Source organism: Halictus rubicundus, chromosome 15 (genome assembly GCF_050948215.1).
Source record: "Halictus rubicundus isolate RS-2024b chromosome 15, iyHalRubi1_principal, whole genome shotgun sequence".
In the NCBI taxonomy this organism is placed as follows: Eukaryota; Metazoa; Arthropoda; class Insecta; order Hymenoptera; family Halictidae; genus Halictus; species Halictus rubicundus.
In genome coordinates, this window is record NC_135163.1 from 8,491,744 (window position 1) to 8,515,304 (window position 23,561).

Sequence of the window (23,561 nt, forward strand, 5' to 3'; positions counted from 1 at the left end):
TGTCGGATGGCGAGAGAAACATTTACACGTATTCACCGTCGTCTTACCGCATTGTGTCGAAGCAACGGCTCCCGGAGGATTTGCTCGGCAAGCATTTACGATCCGCGGAAATATGATTATCGTCTTTCCCGGCGACTGTATCGTCGATGGGAGAGCCAACCGAGGCGCAGACAGTCGCTGGTAATTATTCCGTGGCGTCTGAGAACGTTCCCGGGCCGACGGGAAACCCGAAACCGATACACGCGCTGGAATTCGCTCAATTCCGTGCAGAAGTAAGGGGAAATTTAACTTTAATGTTCACGGGAAATTGAAACTCGCAACGAATAAAATACGTCGACTAAAGCTGAGCAAACGAAAGAAAAATACAGGAGGACACGAATTTAGGAATATCGTGAATTTTATCCAGAAAATTCTTGTTTTGCATAAATATCTGCGAGTCGAAGAGAAACAGAGAAAGCGAAATCGGAGTTTATTGAAATATTTATTTTACCGGATAGAATTTCTTGTCGACGCAACCAACGTCGAATCGAAATCGTTCGCTGTCATCGGGCGATAAAAAAAAGAAAAATGATTTCTCCTTTTTCCGTCGACGCGGAAACAGGCGAATAAAGTATCGCGAAAGGTCGTCGATCGTTTCCACTCGTCGAACACCATGGAGGAGACCCCGTGTCAAACATTCAGGCACGCGTGAAATAAAATGGCGTCCTTGTGCGAAAGAGGATGAAGTTATTGCACGGCGGCGTGACAAAACGAAGGAGCGGGTCCACGGCGTGGATTAAGTGGTTCTCGTCGAAGGAAAACCACCCTCCTCTTCTCGCTTCTTCTTCGTTTATCTTCATAAAACACGAGGGGGAGGTGGAGGGGGAAGGGAGACTCTCCTCCGTTATTCGCGTAATTTATGATCCGTTGAGAAAGACGGAACGGAGGGGACTTAATTAATGGGTCGCGACGAGATAGAGACGCCTCGAAGGAGACTTTAAAAATGACTGGGGAACGCCAAAGTGTATAAAATAAAATCCGCGCCGCTCCTCGAACAAAGGGGGAGCGTTTTCGCGCCGGTGCGTCGAGCGGGAAACGCTTTTGAAAAATGTTGACCTAGTCGCGTGGCACCTTGGAGAAGATTGTTTTTCTTCGTGAGACATTCGCCGATATTTTTAATTCACCTTTACGTCCTCCATTTATGCATTTATAACCGTGAAATTTTAAGTAACGTACGTTAGAGAAATTCACGGATATTGCCTGCTGCCATTTTAAATTCATAAGTCATTTCTCGGTGGTCCTGAATTTTCTTTGTTATGTTCCCGATTTTGTTCAGACTTGTTCCTGCTGCTTCTTTTATTTGACTCAGTTCTCCTATTTGTCGACGATCCTGTCTGTCAATTAAATGCGAAATAAACTTTCTGCTTCTCGCAGGAAGCAACGCGCAACAAAGAGGTCCTACTCGTTTACGCCTGCAAAATCAACCATAAGTCAGGCGGTGAACATGAAGTTCGTCCCGGTTGCAACCTGTCGATACCAAGAAAACGCAGTTTCGCTTCGGCTTCCAATTACACAGCCGTTGCTCGTTAAATCTCGTAATTTTCGCAACAAGTTCGCCGCGGTATCGCAAGAAGTTAATTTAATGAAACGGATCCGTTTAATTTCGTCAATTAGAAGGAGTCGGTCTCCGCGGTCTGGTAATAATTCAAGCTTCATTTCGGTGGAGCCGTAAAGTGTTTCGGTATACTGTGACGGGATTTAACGAGGGAGATATTAAATGTATGAACCGGGTATCACACGGTTCTCGCCTGCAGGAATAAACTCTTCCAGTTGTTTTTCGGTGACGCAATTTCGGCAATTTTCCGGTAGTCGCGGAGTTTCGGGTATAAATTTCGCGAATCTGCTCGTTTTCGATGTCTCCACTCGTAAATTCCGGCGTGTGTACGTGTGTACGTGTGTGTATGCGCGCGAGCGCGGACACCCCGATATATATTCGAGTATTCGGTGCTCCAGTTCCCGATTGTAGGCCAACGAAATATGTTGATCTCGCTGCACTTCGGCGTCACACGGAGCCCATTCGGATCCGTCCGAAATCTGCATACAGAGTGTGTGAATATTCGCGAGTCCACGTTTGACTTTTCTCCCATCCCCTCCTCTCCTGCCCCTTTTGTACTTTTTCGCGGCGCCGAATATATCCTTCCGACCGATTCACATCCACTTGATATTTCCGCTTTCGAATAACATTCCGCTTGCTTTTCCACACACGTGATCTGGGTTCCTCGGCTACTTTCGGATAAACCAGCACCGAAGAATTTCCTCTGGAGGCTACTCCTTTTTTCATCGAGGTAACGCCATTTTTCGAGATATTCCTCCACCCAGTATTCCAACATAACCAATACCCTATCGGAATACTCCGAGATATATTCCACCTTTCGGCGGATTCGAATTTCGGCGAGCTCTTCCAACAATACGAGTCATCGAGACATTGGCGGCGGGATCTTCCCTGCTTCTCATTGTTTCTCTTCTTTCCCTTATCCTATTTCCTTTTATTTGTTCGCCGAGCCACGGTTTCCCCATTTTTACAATCCGAATTTACTGTGCTTCTTGTAGAGAGCCATTTTTTTCCTTTTTAAATTTCACGGGGTTCGTTTTTCGTTTTCAGTAAATTTTCTTGAATTATTTATTTCGGGACTTGTTAGTTTCTAGATCAACTTTTTTACGAGAATTTTCTCAACCTTTCTCATTTGTTGGAAATTTTCCCTCGATTGATAGATGGCAGATTTATGTTTTTCCTTCTCTGAGACGCTCGACTCTTCCCACTGACTCATTTTTCTTTTTATATCTCGTTTATTTTTTATCCCCCTATTTTTAGCTACTTCGTTTTGCACACAGGTATCTTTTTCCAATCCAATCTACTGGCGCTCTCCTCTTTTCTACAGAGAATTTTTTCTCCTCTTAATCATTTTTCTATTTTTATATCGCTCCCACGTGTTCGATTCCATTCTACATACTTTGAGTCTACTATAATGGGGTTTTTCTTTCTTTGCAGTGCAATTTTTTATTTCAGGTTTTTCACGCCAGTTCACATGTATGTCTTTTCTACTTTTGACGCGAGTGTGATGGAATTCTTGATGGAATTCTTGATGGAATAATATTCTACAGACGGTTTTTTCCGTCTGCAATTTGAAAAGCCTGGTTCACTTTTTATTGCGACGAAACGACACCATAGAGCTCCAATTGGATTTGGTTCTTCGTACACGTACAATTTTTAGTATTTTTTCTACCGCCCATATTCTGATTACGTGGACACTACCAAATATAGAACCGACCTGGAAACCGTGGATTTGGTTGAAAACTGGAAATTAGTAAATTTTCAGGCAGCACCGGGAATCGAACACTGGATATTCTGGTGGAAAGCAACTCCGTTACCGACCGAGCCACTGACGCTTTCCAATTACAGCTTTCTGTTTCCAGTACATATTCCACTCCAATCTACATGTATGAGTTGGACCAAACTTTTCCACCGATTTCTATTCGTGGTACAATAAAATGAAAATAAAATAAAAACATTACAAAATCTAACAAAAAGAAAGCAATTTCTTTTGGATCCTTTTGCATGAAAATCCGCAGTCTACTTATCACCCAGTTACCAGATACTTTCCGTTCGATTTGCACCTGTTGGTGTACCGATTCGATTCGAATAAAAATGTTTTCCCTTCGACAGCGTTCGAGCGTCGAATTCCCGGTCCCGAAACGGAAAAACACAGTTTCAAAGGACAAAGCGATGGGACGCAGGGTGGTTTGCGTTAACGATCCGTCCCGAATCGACGGAACACGGGCAACTGAATTAATTTCGCGCGTCATTATGCTTTCGTCGAACGAGAAAGAGGCGAGTTTCCGTCGAAACGGCTTCGATTTCAAAGCCCGGATTTTCCAAGCAGCGCCGACGTTAGGCGCGCTCAACCATGCCACCGTGGAAATTCACGCTCCGCTCGCTCCTAATTGCCGATTATTTAAATTTCATCGAGGCCCGAGACACCATCGGACATCGCGTTCCTCGACCTCGAAGCTCATTCCTGTGGAAATGCCACGAAACATCAATAAACTTTCGTTCGTTCGTCGATCCGAATGATCAAACGGTGTCTCTCTCTCCCTTTGTTCGCCCTTTATAGCGTCCTGCTCGGTGTCCTTTGGCAGACTCCGTGTTAAATATTCAATTTTTCTTCGTCAAAGAAATCTAGATTCGTTTTTCGAACTCGTTACTTATTAACGAACCTGTAGTGAGACATTAAACATGCAATATTAATCCTCAGGATTAAAATACCTTCTCTGAAATATAACCAGTGATTATTCGATTATTGATTATTAAACATTTTCACGTAGGATTCTCTCTTTTGCGGGCAAAGAAATAAATGTTGTAGCGAGCTGAATTTTATATTCTCTTCTGTCTAAAAATTTCTGGACTTAGTAGATACGTAGATTGAAGTTTATGCAACCTATGATGTAGATTCTATGGTTTTCCAGTGGAGAAAACTATAGCGGTTTTCGGGAGACTGGGATATACCCGTTTAAGAAGCTTTCTTATTTCGTTCGGAATGTAAGTATGTTTACGCTCTGTGTTTTCGTAAAATTTGATGGTGGCTCGTTGAGTTAAACGTGAATTACGGGACAGGGGAAATGGTATTCCCCACTTGACCCCGTTACTACCGCGGGTTATAGCGATTTCTGCGGAGTACACGGTGCCGTTGAAGCCTTCGAAGAGCTGAAAGCTCGTGGGCTTTGCCCACGGTGATGCAAATTTAAGAACACGAAACGCTCGACAGAAGGCTGAGCTAAGGAGCTTTCGCGAGAAGCCGCGGATACGATTCCGATTCGACTGTCCTCCGCGATCTTCCCGCCGCTCTATTGTATCCGGATCTGTAGATCTCCCGCGAAATCAACAATTTATCACGGCCGGAATTTATTCCAATTTATTTCCCTCGTTCTTCCCACCGTCGTTTAAATTCCGAGCTCGGGAAAGCAAGTAATCGTTGAATTGATATCTTATTAATTAAATTGGATCATGGATATTCGATTGAGACGATTAAATAAAAAAAGCCGATGCATTAATATTTGGTGGATCAAGTTGGGTCACGGTTGACACTCGATCGAGTCAATTAAATAAGTCATCGAGCTTGCTTTAATATTTCGTGAATTAAACTCGATCATAGTCGACACGTCTGATTAAATCCATCAAATAAAGTGACAAAGTTTAAACCAGTAGTGTTAAATTAATGCACGTGTGTAAATTATCGAAAATATAATTGAAAACATTGAAATTGGTTTATAGAACAATCTCTACAAGGATGTAAGTGATAGAAGAGTCAAAGAGATCGCCAGTAGTGTCCTACAGGTTTCAAGACGACGTGTCTGACCACAGACCGACCGCTATCACTGGCTGCTAGCTGTCTCAACGCCTCGCGTTAACATTTCAGTTGCAACCATGCAGTTTACGCTTTTCTATGAACATATTACTTACAAAATCACGTCGAACAACACTGCCATCTAAAAAAATTTAAACAATGCACTTCATGAGAACGGCTACACAAAGGAAACTCGAGATTATCAATTAAAAATGTCCCCTCAGATTAAAACCCTTCCGACCGGAAAAACCCAGCTGGTTTCCCGGGTAGAAATAAATTTTCGCTCTACGACAGCAAAGACAAATGTTTGCGAACGTTTCGACCTGTAATTGCGCAAGCAACGCCGCGGATTAAGGGTGGGCATTTCCACCGGCGAGGAAGAGAAAATTAAAACGTAAAAACATAACGGGTGACCCCGGGACGAATTATAAAATACACATACATACATACATATATATATATATATATATATATATATATATACACACAACACGAACTGCCGCGACGCAATACGAGCACACGTCGCCGGCATTTCAACCGTGCCGCGGCCATTACGTTGCCATTCACGTTTCTAACGGGGAGCGCCGGTATTTACGGGTGTGCCCGTGCAAACAAACGGATATTTTCCGGTGCGCGCGCGCGAGACGCCGATCCATCCCGGTTTCCGCGCACGTAGTATGTTAATGCGAGCTCAGATGAAGCGGATCGCGGCGGAACAACTGACCCGAAATATTTTTCTCGCGACGGGAATGCGAAACTCCGCGAGCATGCTTCTTTCCGCGTCTCGCGGGGGTTGTTTCATCCCCCTGCCGTGCTTCTGCCGTTCGCGAGATCAAAGACGGGACTGATAACGGTGCTGATAAGCTTGGGAGGGTGATCCGACGTTTTCAGACTCGGAGGGAAAACTAGAAAATTGCAATGGAGCTTTCGAAGGGTTGTCGACTGTATGAAAAAATTTTCGAAAAATATAAAATGTCTCTCTAGCGTCTCTAGAATGCAGAAGACACCGGGATAGCAGGCCTAGGGGTTTCTCGGGGCCGGAATCGCTGTTCCAGTTCCACGGGGAGCCGCGACGAAAAGCCAATTTCTGGGAAGCCGGTTTCTCGCGGTCGCGCGACCCGTGACGCGAATCAGAAAACTTATTCCCCGGGGAAAATTCGGAAATTCTGCGACCCCTCCGCGTGGCCCCGATAACGATAAGATATCGCCGCGAGAGCTCACGTACCGTGCATGTACGCGCTCGGATAGACGCCCGGGACCCTTTCGGCGTCCCCGAAAATGAAATTGCTGCCCCAGATCCGCACGATAATCCCGAATCCTCCTGGAACCTCTACGGCACCGCTTTAACAGATTTCATGGAAATCCTTAGCGCGTTACGACCCTGTTTTGGACCTCAGGAACGGACAATGCGGGGGAATCCCGTGCAAAGTGCCCGGGAAATTAACCACGCCCCCGGTTCTCGCAGATTTTTCCGAGGAATCTGGTCCTGGGATTTTTAGAGATATTGAAACAATGTTTGCATTAATAAACAGTGGGGGAACCCAAGCTGTGTACTTAATTTTTATTACTGCTCACACTGGTTTTTATCCGAATTTTCCGTGTAAAATTTTGTTCACTAGGTGTCTAAGAATGGTGTCGTTTGAAGGGTTGTAACTTTTGACGGAACACAGATATTGAGATGAAATTTGCGTTAAAAAAATTGGGGAATGATCAAGCTTTTTAACGGTATATGGTTCTGTACGCTCGACTTATTTCCCGTAGAATTGTTTCGCAACTTCTGCCTTTTTAGGTTTAATTTGTTTTCGAATGGATGTGACAGTGAGAAAATGATTTCTGGAAATTTGTTATGGAAACGAGGGATACCTTTCGGATTTTTGTACAGGAGTCTCTCGTCTTACTAGTTTCCCTCTCAGGCCCCAAATAAGGCAGACGTCTCTCCTGCGCCACAAAAGCACTTCAACGCTTCCCGAAATCATCGGGAACTTTGATGGAATTGCTTCAGCCGGTGCATCACAAAAGACGCATTAACCTGGCCGCCCTGCATTCAGATGCGTCAAAAGGGCATTTTACGCGGTCCCCTCTCGTCGCCATTCCAACGCCGAACAATCTTCCAACTTCCGGGACGGTTCGACGAGCTGACGGAATCCGTAAATCGAGTTCCGAGATCTCGAACGGTGCCCGTCGATTTTCGACACGTTCGTCGCGAGACCAATCACACCTCCTCACTTTGCTTTTGAAACGTTGTCGACGAAAATATTCTCAAATTTTCAATTTTTCAATTTTTCAATTCCTTTCACCGATTCATCCATAAAATTAACGATACTAGAATGACTTGTCTACGAGAAGGGATGAAACATTATCGACAGACCCATCGACACAGCCCTAAAGGGATAGATTGCCTGATAACATACAGTAACGTTAACCGGTGAATATTAATTATAATTCCGACCTCGTATATCGCCGATACAAACTCGATAAATGGCTTTCCAGCTACGTACTGCTAGTTAGGTATGTAAATTACAATGTCAATCACAATTACCATGATACACAATGCACAAAGTTTCGCCAGTCTCGTTACTGTTAAAATTTAGTAGTGCGGAAAGTATATTATAATTTAACAAAGTTCAATTATAGCGGTAAAATGCCGCGCGCTAATTCCCTGCCACAATATTCAGTTTAGGCATGCTGTTTTCACAAAACATGTATTAAATGTACGGAGCATTTCGCAATTAGCATAAACAACCACGTGAAATTTAAGCTGGTTTAATTCGTAACGTGCACACCCTGTTCAATGTTGTTAACGACGGCCTACATTAACATTATTTATAGCTGTCTTTAGCCTAACCAAATTTTGTTGCAAATTTTGTCAATTAATCTTCGGCAATTTACAACGGGCTTTTCAGTTAAAAACATTCTCGATTTTTCGATAACCAACGATGCGCAGATCCTTAAATAATTTCCGAATTAATTTTTAATAGTAACAGCAATTCTATTCGTCAGTGTGCAAAAATCACCCTGAGCAAAATAGTCTTCTTCTTCGTCTCACGGATGATGCATAGCCTCTGAAACAGCTTCCTAACTAATTTTTCATGAGCAACGGTAACTTTAATCGCGAACGAACAACTCACCCCTGGTAAAACGACCCTACAAATTTCTTTCGAGATTGTTATTTAAACGAGGACTTTTAAGCCACGTTTAAATGAACTTCGACGCAGACTGGAACTCGGCGAACTCCCCCAGTAACCCAGAAGACGACTTCTTTTCCTCTTTTCATCCTTGTCCGCTCCATCTCCGCGGATTTCAGGGCAAAACAGAAAGAGAGCGAGAGAGAGAGAAAGAGAGAGAGAGAGAGAGAGAGAGAGAGAGAGGGGGGAGAAGCAGCCGGTCCCCAGCCGGCTGCAAGAAAGCATGGAAAATTGCCTGGCCACGCCGGGGCGGGAGTTTAATGTATTCGAGAGAGGGTGGGCGGCACAACGGGGGCTGGGGGTGCGGGGCTGGGGGTTGGAAGCCGCCGGGACCCAATTTCCACCGGCGGCGTCGAAAACCGGGACTTCCCAGTCGGAATCGAGTCCGAGCCTGACCAACTTTGCCCTTTGATTGTCGCTGTTCGCCGTACGAACCAATGTTTCACGTTCTGCTGATCAAAGGGTGTACCGCGCGGCCGCTGTCCGCGAAAAATTCGAAATAAAATCGCTGGATAATTGAAACCAACTCGAACAGGACACCCCCCACCCTCCATCCCAGCTGACGACCCAGGATTTTGCTACTCGCATATTTTAATCAGCACGAGTTCTCGTTGCACGGTGTTGTTCTCTATCTTTGGGGATTTTAGCTTAGGGGTTGGTGTCGAGACAACAACTTGATTTAGCAATTTTTATTACAACGGGGATCTCATTTTTAAGGGATTCCATGGCCGTTCATGATTCCTTTAGCTGATCGCTTTGTAAGTTAGAGAACTTTTTTAAGAAAGCAACGTGCAACTTGTGATTCATGATCATTGAAAAATACAGGACTCTCAGAAGATAACACAAGCTTCCTTGTGCACGTGAAGTTTAATGAGAATGCTCGTGGTTCTTGGCTTGAGTTCTCTGTCTTTAGACTTTCTTGCTCGGGAGACGGCCTTGTGAAATATTGTACAAGTTTTTTTTTGTCGAACCATTAAATATAACACTTCTAGTAAAAGCTCTTGTTGGGATTCTTCTCTCGAGTTCTCTTTTAATCTGTGGCTATAAACTATTGTAGATTTATGGAACTTCTTAGGCAAGATTTCGAAAGTATAACACCCTTAGACGATAGTCCTTCAAGTGCGTTGGAATATGCAGTTTCTCAACTTTAATGTGAAATGGTTATAGTTCCATGCCGAAGTTCGCTATCATTAGACTTTCTAACTTAGGGCGCACTGTCTTGTGAAATATCATCGAACTTTTTCATCGTACGACTTTGAAAATACAGCACTTTCATCCGATTATACTAACTCGATTTACCTAGTTCCTATTTTATTCCTTTCCGCTTGAAACCTAATTTTCTTTGCATCCCCAAAGATTCACAGTCATAGTTTCTATACTTCGATGCGACTATTTATGAATCGTTGCATGAATTTGTGCTATTTTCAAGCTCTCCAATTTAAGAGACTAGCTTTTGTTCGTCCATCAACTGCATTGTAAAACTTTTGTACCGAACGGTCATGAATATTCAGAATTTTTAACTACACTGCGAGCCCCGTTCACCTAGTTTCGATTTCTCACCTAATTCGCCGCGTTCGTACCCTAAATTTCACGCTGAAAATGATCCCGAGAACTAGAAACAAATTTTAAAAAGATCGTCTTACATAAATCCAGATCGCTGAACAGTGGATCTTTATGGAAACGAAAAATTCTTCTACTTTTCAGTAATTAACATTAGAAATATAACAGGATCGAATTTATTAAAATTCCATAGGATTTTCATGGTAACGTGTACTCGAATAAAGGAGTACACTTAATTTCTTTAACTTCACGAATTCTAAAAAAAAAAACCAGAAACGTGTCTTTTTGATGTGGTTCTGGTGGTTTCAATTTTCAGAAAACAGACTGAATAGGAATTGTTGCAATATTTGCCACAATAGTGATCGCCCCGAATGCAAAAATATCCGCAGTACAGCTCCCGCGAGCCCCCGATCGTCATTTTTAACGTTTAACCTCCCCGTCTGACTGCATCCCGACCCATACTACTGAAACCCGTTCTCGCGCGCCCAGTTTCCGCGTGTCCCACTCGCAAGCGTAAAACTAGGTGAATCTATGGTCTACTTAGGTTCGCGTAGATAATACAGTATCAATCATACCGTCATCCAGACGTGCTGGCGAGCCATCGGGCACTTTTCCCTGTGACTTCGGCGTGTCCTCGCTCATGGTTCCGGCGCGTCTTCGATCCTCCTCGGGCGTGTTTAGTCCTCCCTGTTCCAACGAACGATGTCCTCGGGAGCTTATGGTCCTGTTCGTGCCCTCTTATTTGTCCACTCTTTACCACGTTTCACCCCCTCCCCTAGCTCCGCAGCTATTCCTCTCACTTCGAACAACCCTCTAACCGAACGCACAGTCACCGACTTTCGGGATCCACTTTGCCAAAAAAAGTCTGCCGAAAGAATCTTTCCAAAATTTCCGATCCTTTCGATCACTTTGACGATCGTCAACGATACTCAACGCACATCCTCCGGTCAACAAAGAATAGTTCCCCAGTCCAGAAAAATCTTACTTCTCACCCCGTGGGAGTTCTCGTCGATCCTTCAGGGATCAGAATAGGTAACTGGCGATTCGGCCAGGTGTCATCGAGGTGATCCTCGACCCTGCAGAGTCCAACACAGTCGGTTCTCACCCGGGTTCGTTGGATCGAGGCCGGGAGTAGCGACAGGAGGAACACGCGCCACCCGGACGGCTTCCGCGGAGGGTGTGTAGCCTGTTCAACGCTTCAGCCTGATCTTCCGCATCCCTCCTCTTCCCCGGCTAGTACGAGAGCTGTCTCTCCTCCTCCTCTCTCTTTCTCTTTCTCTCTCTCTCTCTCTCTCTCTCGCTCGGTCGCTGTTCCTCTGTTCCCCTCACACAATCACGCACATCGGCACACGGACACGATGAACGCGGTGGTCGTGTCACAAGGTCACGGGATCAGAGGATCGGCTGCTCCAGATATATAAAGACAGCCACGCACAGCCGGCTCTCTCCCTCTCTCTCTTTCTCTTTCTCTTTCGCGCACGCTCTCCTGCTAATTAACCAAGACGATCAACCAGCCGACGATCCCCGGAAGTAGTCCGTTCGGAATCGATCGTTCGACGGCAGGGGCATCGACAGGTATACTTGGCGGCTAGCCGATTAGAATCGAGCTCTTCGAGGAGTGGATCAGCCACTTCCGGTCCGCAACCGTCACCAAAGTCCAAGTCGACAGGATCCCCGGAGGATCCAGGAGGATCTCGTGTGTCCGTGTTCCCTCGCGACGGACTAGTAGCTCTCGCTACCTCTGCAGGTCACCACCCCTGGACGCTCGTCTTCCCCGTGGCTCGGATGCTGCGGAGTGCTGGAGCACCTTCACCACCCTCTCTGCTATCCCCACCAACCCTCTCTGTTCTCTCCCTCTCCCTCTCTCTGTTTCTCTGGTGGTGCCCCTTCTCCTTCTAGAACCACCCCTCTCTCGCAACCCCCACTTCTCTCTGTAGCGAACGTCTGTGTCCTCTCTCGTCTCTCGTTCTCTCTCTCTCTCTCTCTCTCTCTCGCTCTCTTTGTCGCGGGCACAGAATAATATCGGGCGTGGAGCAAGAGCAGCACACCTCGGACTCGCGAAGAGGGTCGTCGGCGATTTCCCTCCGCGGAAAACACCGGGAAACCTCGCGGGCCGCGAGCGCTCGCTCCCTCAGCGAGCACCAGGACGTGGCCGAACAGGGGTTAGGAACGAACACTCCCGGCTTTTCCAGGCTGGAGGCCCTACATCCCGGCCTGCGCACGCTCCATCCGGCTATCCTCCCCACACCCCCTTTCGATCCTCCACCTCGCGCTCCATTTCTCTCTCTCCCGTTGTTACTCTCTCTCTCCCTCTCGCTCTCTTTCGCTTCGATCTTCCTCGTTCATCTCCCTAGAATCAGTCCTTCTCCCTCTTTCTCAGCCGCCCCTACCGCTGTCCTGCCCGCTCTTTCGCTCTTTCCGACCAGTATTTCCTCTCTTACACCCTCTTTCCGTTTCGCTCTTACCAACCCTTCTCACGCCGTTTCTCTCTTCTACTTCGGTCTTTCTCGTTCATCTCCCCAGACCGGTTCCCGTCTCTTTTCGCACGCTGGGCTCTCGCCCCTCTACGCTACCCTGGCGCTCTTTTCCTCTTTTACACCCTCTTTCTCTCTTTCGTCTCGATCTTCCTCTTTCTAGACCGGGTTCCGCCGCTTTTCTTTCTGGTTTCTCAACCCTCTACGCGCTACCCTGGTACTCTTTCCGTCATTCTAATGGGTATTTGCCGAGTTCTTTCTTACCGTTCTACCCCTTTCCCCTCTCTCTCTATTTCTCTTCTTGTTTCATCTCCCTAGACTGACTTCTCCCTAGACTGTCTCTGCCCTTTCCAATTTCTCAGCCCCTCACACCTTCCTCTACCCTGTCAAACCGGTGTCCTTCACGCTCTATCTCTCTGTTCTACCCTTTTTCCTACCCTCTTTCTATGTTTTTCTCCTTCACCTCCCTAGACTGACTTCTCCCTAGATTGTCCATTTCACTTTTTGGTCCTAGCGCATTTTTTCTCTTTCAAAATTTCCCTCTTTCTCTCTCCTCTCTCTCTCTCTCTCTCTCTCTCTCTCTCTCTCTCTCTCGCTCTCTCTGTGTCCGCTATTCTGTTACTCTCGCGAAAAGCAACCGCGACGCGTCCCGGGCGCTCCGAGCAGCTCGCCACCGCTTTTCCACCCCCGGATCACGCCTGCGCCGCACCCCCGGGGATGTTTCATCCACCCCCGCAACCCTCCTCGCCTTATGCGACCGTCTCTCCTTCTCCCCAACATCGGGAGGGAGAGCCAGGTGCATCATCCCCCTAGCTTCGGACTCTCTTGCATCCGATTTCTTTCCGCTACACCGATATCCAACCCCCAACCCTCTCTTCGAGGGCGAGCGACCCCCGTATCTCTCTCTCTCTCTCTCTCTCTCTCTCTCTTTCTTTTTCTCTCGCGACTTCGACGTCGAGTCCGCTCCTGTTTTTCCTGTTTTTCCTATTTTTCTTTTACTACGTGCTTGTTCTTCCTGTGTCTTTCTTTTTCGGGCACACGTTTTTCCAGTCGTGTTTCAGGAGCGTGATGTTGTCGATGGTGTTTGTTTATTGAATTATATATCGGCACTCGCGGTCGCACTTGTGTCACTCTCGACTTTTAACCGGGTTTTGCGTTTTTTGTATGGGATTTAGTGTGTTTGCGGGAACGCTGATTTATGGCGTGCTATGGGTTCGCTTGGTTGGTTATTCGCCATTCAAATTGTAGAATAGTGTAACCTGGTCTGTATGGAATACAGAATGTTGTTTGTTCGAGCTTGCCGAGGTACGAGGACGTTCGCCTACTAATTGAGAAGTTCGGATAATACTCTCATTAGGTACCACCCCACCACTGCTCCAATTAGTCCTCGTGATAGTCGAGGTTCAGGCGGCAGAGGTCGAACAACAGTTCCGACCTGAACGTTCAGTTGCTCGGAGAAAGTCAGTGTCTGTGTACATCTAAAGTGATTTTATAAATTCTTTTGATTGTAAATTAAATTAATAATGAGATTTTATAAATTCAGAATTTTCTACGCGCTCTGCGAAGTAGAGAATTTAATAAAACTGTACTTCCTGCGACAAAGGCTTTCACATTCCGCTCGTAGCAACATTCTAGAAAGTATCACGTAAAACTTGGTAAAAAAAATTTTTATCCTACCGAGTTTTAGACAGTAAAAAGCTGAAGTTATTAATGCACGAGCTCTCGTGGCTTTCTTGTAAGTGGACTACACATCTTCGCGCAATATCCGCAAATTCTCGCGACTCGCTTTAACAGCAAATTTTTGATGACCGATACAAAGTAGACGTTTACTTTCTCTGCAACAAATTCATACTCGAAGCGATATAAAAATTGTAAAAAAATTCCATAAACCATGTACCATCGCCTGACAATAAATGCAAAATACCTATACCGCGAATTTTATGCGAAAAATCCACTTTCTCTACATTTTACAAAACAACGTGTTCCAGATAGGATTTTGCTATCTTCTTAGAAGATAATACCAAATTACATTTAAACCTTCAGTAACGTATATCCGCTAATTAATCATCCCTCAACAAGATCCTTAAGTAAACGGAACAAATCCGGCACTTTCTCTGGATTCACAACCTGCATCCCGTTCCAAATACGGATTTGCATAAATATGCGCAGTCTAACAGCAACAAATGTAAAATCCTCCCGCGTTCCAAAAGCCCGTTATCATAATTTGCCACAGGTATCAAGCTCGCCGTAAATAATGCCCGCGGAGCGTAGCAACGCGCGTATTCAGTCTCCGCGCGCGAGTCACTTTTTCAGGAGTCATTCTACAAAGCATCTCCGCAGAATTTTTATCGCGCACGAGTACGAAGGGGAGAAAGAGGGAGGTTTGTACGTGGAGAAAACCACCCTCTCTTCGCCTCACCCCGAATTCTTCTCGGTTTCTATATTTCTTTCTATTTATACGCTCGTATCCCCGATTCGCTTTTCCGCGAAACGTAAATCTTTTTCCACCGGTTCCCTTTCATCCGGCGAGAGCAATTCGCCGCGAATTTCCCTGCGAATTTACCAGTCGCGAATATTCCGCTCGATTCCCCTCGCCCACATCGGCACCGATATTTTAAATGCTGATCAGCATCGGCAAGCTTCGGTGTCGTTCCGATTTCTACCGATCTAACGATTCGTTTCGTTCGAATGCTTAAACTTCTCCTCGGGAAACCAGAAATTTTTCACTCTGTTTAACGTAATCCTGCAGATTTTGGCGACTAGATTCCGAAAATCCAAGTTTCGATCCTAGGAGATCACCAGTTGAAAAGTTATTTTAGCGTTTTCTGACAGGTAAGGGTGCCTGCTTTTAATTTGCTAGTGAATGGATTGGTCGTCAGACGTCTTTGCAGTGTAAATAATATTTTTGTGTGCATCTCTCGCTCAGAGGAAGTTCTTTCGAGTTTATTTTCCGAGGCAAACGAGGTACCATTCTTTCCTATTTTTCCCTCGAAAGCATGTTTCTTCCGTGAATCACCGTTGACTCTGTTCTCGTCACCGTAGACGTAGCTTCCTGTTGTGCCGGTGTTCCGTCAAAGAACGATCGCCCGGAAGAAATGGTGATTGTTCGAGAGAAAATGGCGCATGAAACGCCCGGATGGTGCCGTATTCGTACCCTTCTTGTCCTCGACCGGTTTTCGAGGTGTCCCTGTGCCCTGGCAAAAACCGTTTGCTTTACGTTTCGGTACCTTTCCCTTGCCGTCCGTCCGTGAAACACAAGAGAGGAACAAGATGGCGCGCGACAGGCTAATGAGACAGACAGCAAGATAAATCAGAACCACGTTTTCAAAATTTTGTGAACGTTGCCAATCGAAATGCAATAAAATATATGCAGGAATTATTGATCCGCATGAAACGTTTTATCTTCAGCTCGTAATTTTTACATTTTAATAATATTGAACGGCAGCAAAATGTTCCAAAGCGAAATCCAATGGAAAATATTGGAAAATTGTTACTTCACACAACGCTCACTCGAACACTAAATCATTTCATTCCTTTCGCGTACATCATGACGTTACAACTTTTTTAAAAAAATATTTCACTATGATAGAACACCACGGAACTGTCCCAGTAATAAAAACCGTAACGGTAATAAATTCCACAAGGTAGAAATGCGAAACATAATATCAAATATTGAGAAATTGTCACGTAGCATCTGACAATTTGCGATCGCGCTTTAAACATTTCCCGGCGAATTTATGGATTGCGCAATCAAGCCTGACAAGCCTTTCAATTCCACTGTCCATTTTCATTCGTAGAAATTCGTGACGTCAAACACTCTGCTCGCTCATTTATATCGTTGGTCGATTTAACAACTCCAATCAACAAAAAAGCATGTTTCCGGCGTCAACGGTACCAACATGTCGGGATTAAAATCGAAAATTCCCGAAAAATTCGTGCAGAATCTAGAATGGCAACTTTGTGCAAGATCGATTGTCGATCGTGGTAATCGATCTGAAACGCGAATTCCCTCGTCGCAGCTCTATTTAAGTATACTGCGACGTCGAAGGGTGTGAAACAAAGCCTGCACTTTATTTTCTGCGTGAAGAGGGTATATTTATATCCCTTGCACTCGTACGCACCTCCTAAAGCTGCGATTCACACGAGAACCTCGTTCTCGGTTTCATGGACAAAATTCACTATCGCTATTCAGAATCCTCGTTTTTTTTTCAATTTTGTTTTTCCTTTTCTCGGTTTCATCTTTTTCCCGGCTGATCCAGAGCCGCGTCAATGGGATCTCTCGAGTTCTCGCCCCCCGGGGGCGAGCTCAATTTTCGACCTCGCGTCGAATTTCGAATTGATTTTATTGACCCCGTGTCAATGTTGATTCTCGAATTTGAACATCGTTACCGGGCCGTGATTCGATTTCGATTATTTGCACGACCGGCCGCGTGAACTCTGTTGCCCCGAACAGCAGAAAAGAACAGTACACTATTAATCGCTGGCGATACTACAATTCGACTGGACGTCTATAGACCCTGGTCTGATCATGACCGTCTAAATCTACTTACAGGCATAACGCCGCGCCGCGGTGACGCTGTTATTGTGTTTGCGCTTCGTTTAGGCACGGTAATTTCGTTTCGATTGTTTACGGATCGATTCGCGGTAAATCGATTTGTATTCATTTAAATCCCCGAACGACGAGGGTTCTTTTATAAACTGTTCAAAACAGCTTCTTTGTGATATTGCTTTTTTCTTTAAATTGTACATGCGTAGATTTTCTTTTGTGATCAATGTGAATATTATATTAGTAACGCGATAAATAATGTATAGTGAAAAAGACGAATTTTGTAATCGGTCTGGGTGTTTGCAGAAACAGTTAATAGCAGGGTTTATAATGTAGTGGTGCACCTAATATTCAATATGGATGGCAGTAATAAGTAACTCCAACTACGTCGGTGAATATCCACGAACTATGTAGAAGCGGTCTGACTATGTCCGCACGAATCTACTTAGTACGTTGGCCTGGAGAGTCCAAACATAGTATAGTTAATTACCTACGAATTTAACTCGAATTCGGCTACCTGGAAAGCACGTTACAATTGCATTATACTTACTCTATAGACGAATGTATCGCCATGGTCTTTGACAAACAAGTACAATTATTATTAACATGACGTTTGATGTATACCTAATACAAAATCTAAAATACTATCGAGCAAACAAATTACATTTTTATTACGCGTATTTGTCATAGCAATACATTGTCTACTGTTATGTGAGAGTTATAAAAATATTTAGGCAGCTTGGCAACGTACAATATTTTTTAAAATTTTCGGACAGTGAAGACGATGATGGAGATTTCCAAGAAAATTCTTTCTCGCTTAAATATTGTTGGAGAAATTAATTTTTACATGTTGGTAGCACTTTGCAATATTGGTAATAGTCCCTCTCTCTCTCTCCAAGTGCATTTGGTTTATGGTTGTACCGAGACTGTTTCATGGGGCGTTCGAGTAATTCCTGAAAGGGTTGAATTGGTGTTCTGGCGCGAGAACCAAGTCGTTCAACCGGAAACCGAAGAACATAGAGTCGTATCTCAGAGTTTTTCTTCGGGGATATGGTGTGGAGGAGCCTTAATGTTTAACGAACCGCCGGATTTTCCACTCGTTCGAGCGTGAACTCCGCCCAAGGCGAATCCGACAGCAGCTACTGGAGAGTATGTGCGCCAGGCGTAGATTTTGCGGGGAGCACAAGTAGGATTGTCTTGGGCTCGATTTAGGTCATAAATAGAAGCCGAGTGGACCTATTACTGGGTTACGTTCCGGTTGAACTGAATCCAGCTCTCGGCTCTGATAGAGACCGAAATTAGACTTAAAGTTTGGGTGACATTTCGAGGCAGTTTGAACTTGGCTCCGATCATAAATAGATCCGACGGAGGATCAACGACGGGCGCTCCAGCGAATTCGATTCTGATGACGATTCGGGAGAGATTAATCCTGGACACAAACCGATTCTTTCAAAAGGTTTCGATTTACAATTTTGTTCGAGGGGGTAGCGCAAGTCTCGGAAGGGTAGAAGCAGCCATAATTCACAGCATAAAGGGTTAAACGGTCCATTTGTCGATCGCTAGATCACGATGCAGATTTAATGAGAGGTAATTTGCCGCCGGCGGGGGTGGAAAAGGGGTTGAAAACGGTTTCGTTTGTAGAACCCGGTCCTTCTTCGGGATCCAATTTCTCAGAGATCGCAGATCCTCCGATTCGAAAGGAACGCTTCCTGTCCCCGGCGTCCGGAGGGAGACCCGTTTCAATTCGCCCGGAAATTTGGCGAATTCCAACCCCTTTTTTCCCCCGTGTGCTAGCGCGCAGTGTAACGACAACGGGGTGAATTTATTCGCTCGTCCCGATTCGCTCGCGGAATAGAAACCTTTTTTCTCCCCCCCCCCCCCACTACGATTATGTCCCTTTCAAAACTTGAATAACTTTTTTAGAATTCGATCGGACAACTTGAATCTTTTTCGGGGCACTTTTTTTACATTAACACAGTGCACTATTTTTATTCGGTTGTTGCTTCTATGGCGAAGATTGGCGGCGAAACTGATTTTCACGCGTCCAAGGGCGCCATCTCGTTAAGAATGAATAAATAAATTGTTCGATCCGTACCACGAGTCGGGTCCCGCAGAAAATCCCTCGAAAATGCATCCCCAGGAGCATTCCGCACCGCCTCGAATCCGGAAATGCACCATCTTCCCCCGGCACACATCTAATTCCCGTGATCGAGCCGCGGCGTTCTCCTTCCTCCACGAAAAATCGTTCGAGGAAATTGAAAAATTGTCGCTGACACTCGCCTGTCCCATGATGCAAGCGTCATTAAACCGCGGAGATTGCAATTGGCAGCGACGACGGGTATAGTCCGATAATCTTCGAAATGGAAGAATTTTTCGTCGAATAGCACGGCGAGCTGTGCACGCGCGATACCGAATAAATGATTTTTAAATCGCCCGTTCGTGCATGAAAATATTTACCTCGTCCCTTTGTTTATATTTAATCGTCGACGAAGCAGGACGGGCAATTTATTGATACGTTTGCGTCAATATTATTAATCGTTGCTGAATGTAATTAATCGTGATTGAACACGGTGCTGTTCTTCGGGAGAAATCGGGAATTTGTTTTTCACTGGAATATGTCAACACTCGACAATATTGGAAATATTTGAAATACGTCACAAATTATTAGCGTTATTTTGTGTGCTCCACTGGAGAGTAAAGACTGTTTACCATTTTTCTGCGGTACGTTTGTTGCTAAATGTTCCTCCGGGCAAAGGGACGCAGCGAAATGTGGGGAAATTCGTTCGATCAGGACGTTTCGCTCCGGCACAAGCAAAACCCAACGGTAAACAGGAATTCGTCGAGGTCGACTTCGTCGATCAGCGAAATCCCCCGGGACAACAAGCGCCGCTAGGAAATCAGGCACGTAAAAATTTGTCCAAACTGTCCTTGGTAGGAATTGCTCGGCGGAAGTACCCAATTACCATTTCGGTGGGGTGGCTTATTGAAATTTCACGTCCCGAGTCCCCTTTACAGCGGAAGGAACATCGACGGCGATTTCCACGAATCGTACAAGAATCTCGATTCACGATTTCGTCAATAATTCCTACATAATTCCCCGTCGTTCGCTAAATTGGCCCTTTCCATCGACATCGATAAGTTCCATTTTACTCGCCAGAAAAATCCCACTTCGTTTTCGACAAAATAGTACCTGATCTCCACTAATTTTTGTCATAACTAAAAAATCTGGCATTTCATAAAATGTTCCTTACAAATTGTGAAACAGCATTTTCATTACAGCTACTGTGAATTAACGTAAAAATAACAATAAACTGGACGGCAGCAAATAAAAAAGGGGGACGAACGAAACGAATTGAACGAAAATCCTGTCGGCGACTTCGTTCGCAGTCGCAGAATGAGAAATGCGTAATTAAAGTGTCTCGCAGCTGTCCGCTTCTTGTAATTAAATGGTACCGACCCGGTCGGTGAATAAATAAAGTCTTCGCGTGTTTGAAGTGGTTAGTTGCCGAGTGTTTAATTGTTTGCGAATGCGTGTCGACCGTGTGCCAGCTGGTTGTGTTCCACCGCACCGGAGTGTGTGCGATGCTCGAGCGCGATGCTGTTTGTGGCTCTGTTGGTCGGTGTACGTTGGCGTTGGTAGTAGTTTGACAGTGTTGGAGTTGGAGAGGAAACTATCTGTTCAAACACACGCGCGTTTCGTTCTGTAGAGCGAACAATAATAACTGTGAATTTCGCGTTTGCACAGGTTTGAGAACGCTGGTCCATGGCTGCTTGACCGTGTTTGATTCGGAATTGTGGTTTACTGAATTATTCTTGGGGTTTCCGAATTTTGGGGCGCTTGAGAAAAAAGAATTTAATACCCTATTGGGTTCCAAGAAGAGTAAGGGAGAAGTGAAATAGTTGCAGTTTGATGCAAGTTTGATTTTTTCCAAGTTTGAACAATAACGTTACATTGTTTTTCTGTTGCTGTATTTCGTCGATTACTGTCGAAATGATTTGTTCGAACAAAGCGAGTTCCCGTTCATCCCAAGACGTTGAATGGTGAAAAGTTACATTATCGCCGAACATTTGATCGTTTGTTTGCCGGACAATGGAGCCCGGTTCTTTTAGTGAAAATAATGCGGATGGATGCTCGAGCTTGCACGTATTGGAGGTTAATGCGTGTAACTGGAGAGAAACGATAAAGCGGCGACCGTGAAACAATGGACTGCGTTGTCTTTTATTCCCCTCTTTGTTCGAATCGTGAATATTGCGTCCGATCAAATAGTTTTCCGTGTCCGCGTGTTTGCCGGCGGTGTTCTCCACAGTAAAAAGCAATGAACCATTATTTAACGCTATATTTATTACGATTTTTATACATTTATTAATTGAGTATTTGTAGAAAATTTCCGAAGTACAAGTTGAAGCAAAATCTCGAAGATATTATGGTCGTCGTGCGCGTTGAAATAAATCGTTCGGACAGAATGCACGTAAGTAGCAAGCAGCATGATTTATGCTGATCGAAGTATTCGTCGGGAAAATTAATTTATAGGGGTAACCATTAATCACCATTAACCCTCGGGACACCGGATGCTCCTGCAGTGACACGGATACTGAATACGGGTCAGAATGACCCGCAAAATGCATATGCAGGTTACATTATACTCGAGCGCGGAGTACAGATAAATCTTTTGCGCGAGACGTTTTTCATCTCGCTTTTTTCTGAACGTCCCTTTATAATTCATCATTTTCGTTCAAAAGCAACGGCAACATTTAGCCACCGTGTTTTCAAGAAGCCTGTGCATACTTTAAAAGACGGCTCTTACTTTTGCGAAGTCCGCCGCCTTTCGACTCTCTCAGCTTCCTTCGAACAGTCCAAGAATTTCCGGTCACGTAAGGGTCGCAAGATGGCCGATTTCTCAGGACGCTCTTCCGCGAGCTAAACATTGAAGTTGCGGGAATGGGTTGGGAGCAAAGCAAAGTTAACTCCGTTGCTTGTAAACAGAATGTTGACCGAGGTTCCCGCAAACTTCTCCCGCGGATCGGCCATCGACGCCGCGAACCGACCAGGACCGCGTCATAATGTTCGCTCGGCCCTAATCACTTTTGCGTCACGCCCTTTATCCGTCCCCTGACACCACTCGAGCGAGATTCCCCTCGCTAATTTCAGTCGCGCGGGGGACACAATCTCCCTACGAACCTCGACATTTTTGAAATCATCGAACACGTTCCTACAATCTTTTTAGACACCCAAAATTAATTTCTATTTTATTATTCAAATAAAAATATTAAAAAGCAAACAAGAGGAGCTTAAAACACATCAGTTTCGAGTACAGAAACTAAAGTCAAATGGTTCAGGTTTCGGTAGCGTAGAACCGAACAATATTTGCGCCCTCAAACAGTCTCAAACCGAGAGAAAAGAATTCGCTCGAGAAAGCAAACAGCGGAGAGTCGGGAGAGGAGAGGGTCGAACAAAGCGAGTCCCGAGGAAGCCGCGAGGGCAAAGGATCCCGGAAATCGAAGAACCGGGAGCCAGGAGAACGGGACAGACATATTCCCGGGCGACAGTCTTTAGTTCCCAAAAGTTTTGGCTAGCTTATTACTCGCCGTCTCCGACACGATAATCTTATCTCGTTCGTCGGGCCGTTTCACCTTTGAGCTTGGAACGGTTTCCACGGGCAATAAACGGGATCCTCGGTCGCATTAGATCAATCGGGCTGGCTCTCCGGATAGGAGAAGGAAACGGGACATGATTAAAGGCTAGAAAACACGCTTGGTGCGCGACTCTTGCTCCCCCCCCCCACCCCCCGAAAAATGATGCCGCGCGATGACAGTAAACCGGCCCCGCTTTTGAACCGATGCCAGAGCTGATCCGTATCGGGCTGGCCTGCGATCACGAGGGAAAACGGGAACGATGATCGCGAACGACTCCGGGGATAATAAACCCATGATTACCGGAGCCACGGACTCGGGGAATTAACCTCTTCCCATCTGGCGACGGGATGCTCCGCGATTCTCGCGACGAGATTGCAGTTGTCGCGCGAATTCTTTCGCACATCAGACTGCCGGAACTTTCTGTAAAATAAAAATTGTCTGTGTCGCGGGAAATTTCTTTTCTCCTCGGAACTTTCGGAAAGTTTACTTCCTCCGAAGAAATTGGAGAGTGCGTCAGAAAATTTTAGGGCTCCTAAATAATTGTAGGGTTCCTGAAAAATTGTAGGGCTCCTGAAAAATTGTAGGGCTCCTGAAAAATTGTAGGGCTCCTGAAAAATTGTAGGGCTCCTGAAAAATTGTAGGGCTCCTGAAAAATTGTAGTAGGTCTCCTAAAAAATTGTAGTAGGGCTCCTAAAAAATTGTAGTAGGGCTCCTAAAAAATTGTAGTAGGGCTCCTAAAAAATTGTAGTAGGGCTGCTAAAAAATTGTAGTAGGGCTGCTA

At 45.2% G+C, this 23,561-nt stretch overlaps 1 protein-coding gene across 6 annotated transcripts in view; it reads right to left on the reverse strand.

The window, feature by feature from the left end:
* Kcc (solute carrier family 12 member kcc) overlaps positions 1 to 23,561 on the reverse strand; it is a 156,311-nt gene that overhangs the window by 30,804 nt on the left and 101,946 nt on the right. Inside the window, exon 1 of one of the 6 annotated variants that reach the window (XM_076800923.1) lies at positions 10,702 to 11,970. The exons of the other annotated variants lie outside the window; for them this stretch is intronic. Within the exon in view, the coding sequence (XP_076657038.1) occupies positions 10,702 to 10,768 (67 nt within the window). The 5' untranslated portion in view covers positions 10,769 to 11,970. Of the gene's footprint in view, positions 1 to 10,701; positions 11,971 to 23,561 lie in introns of those variants that run through there. 6 annotated transcript variants of the gene reach the window in all.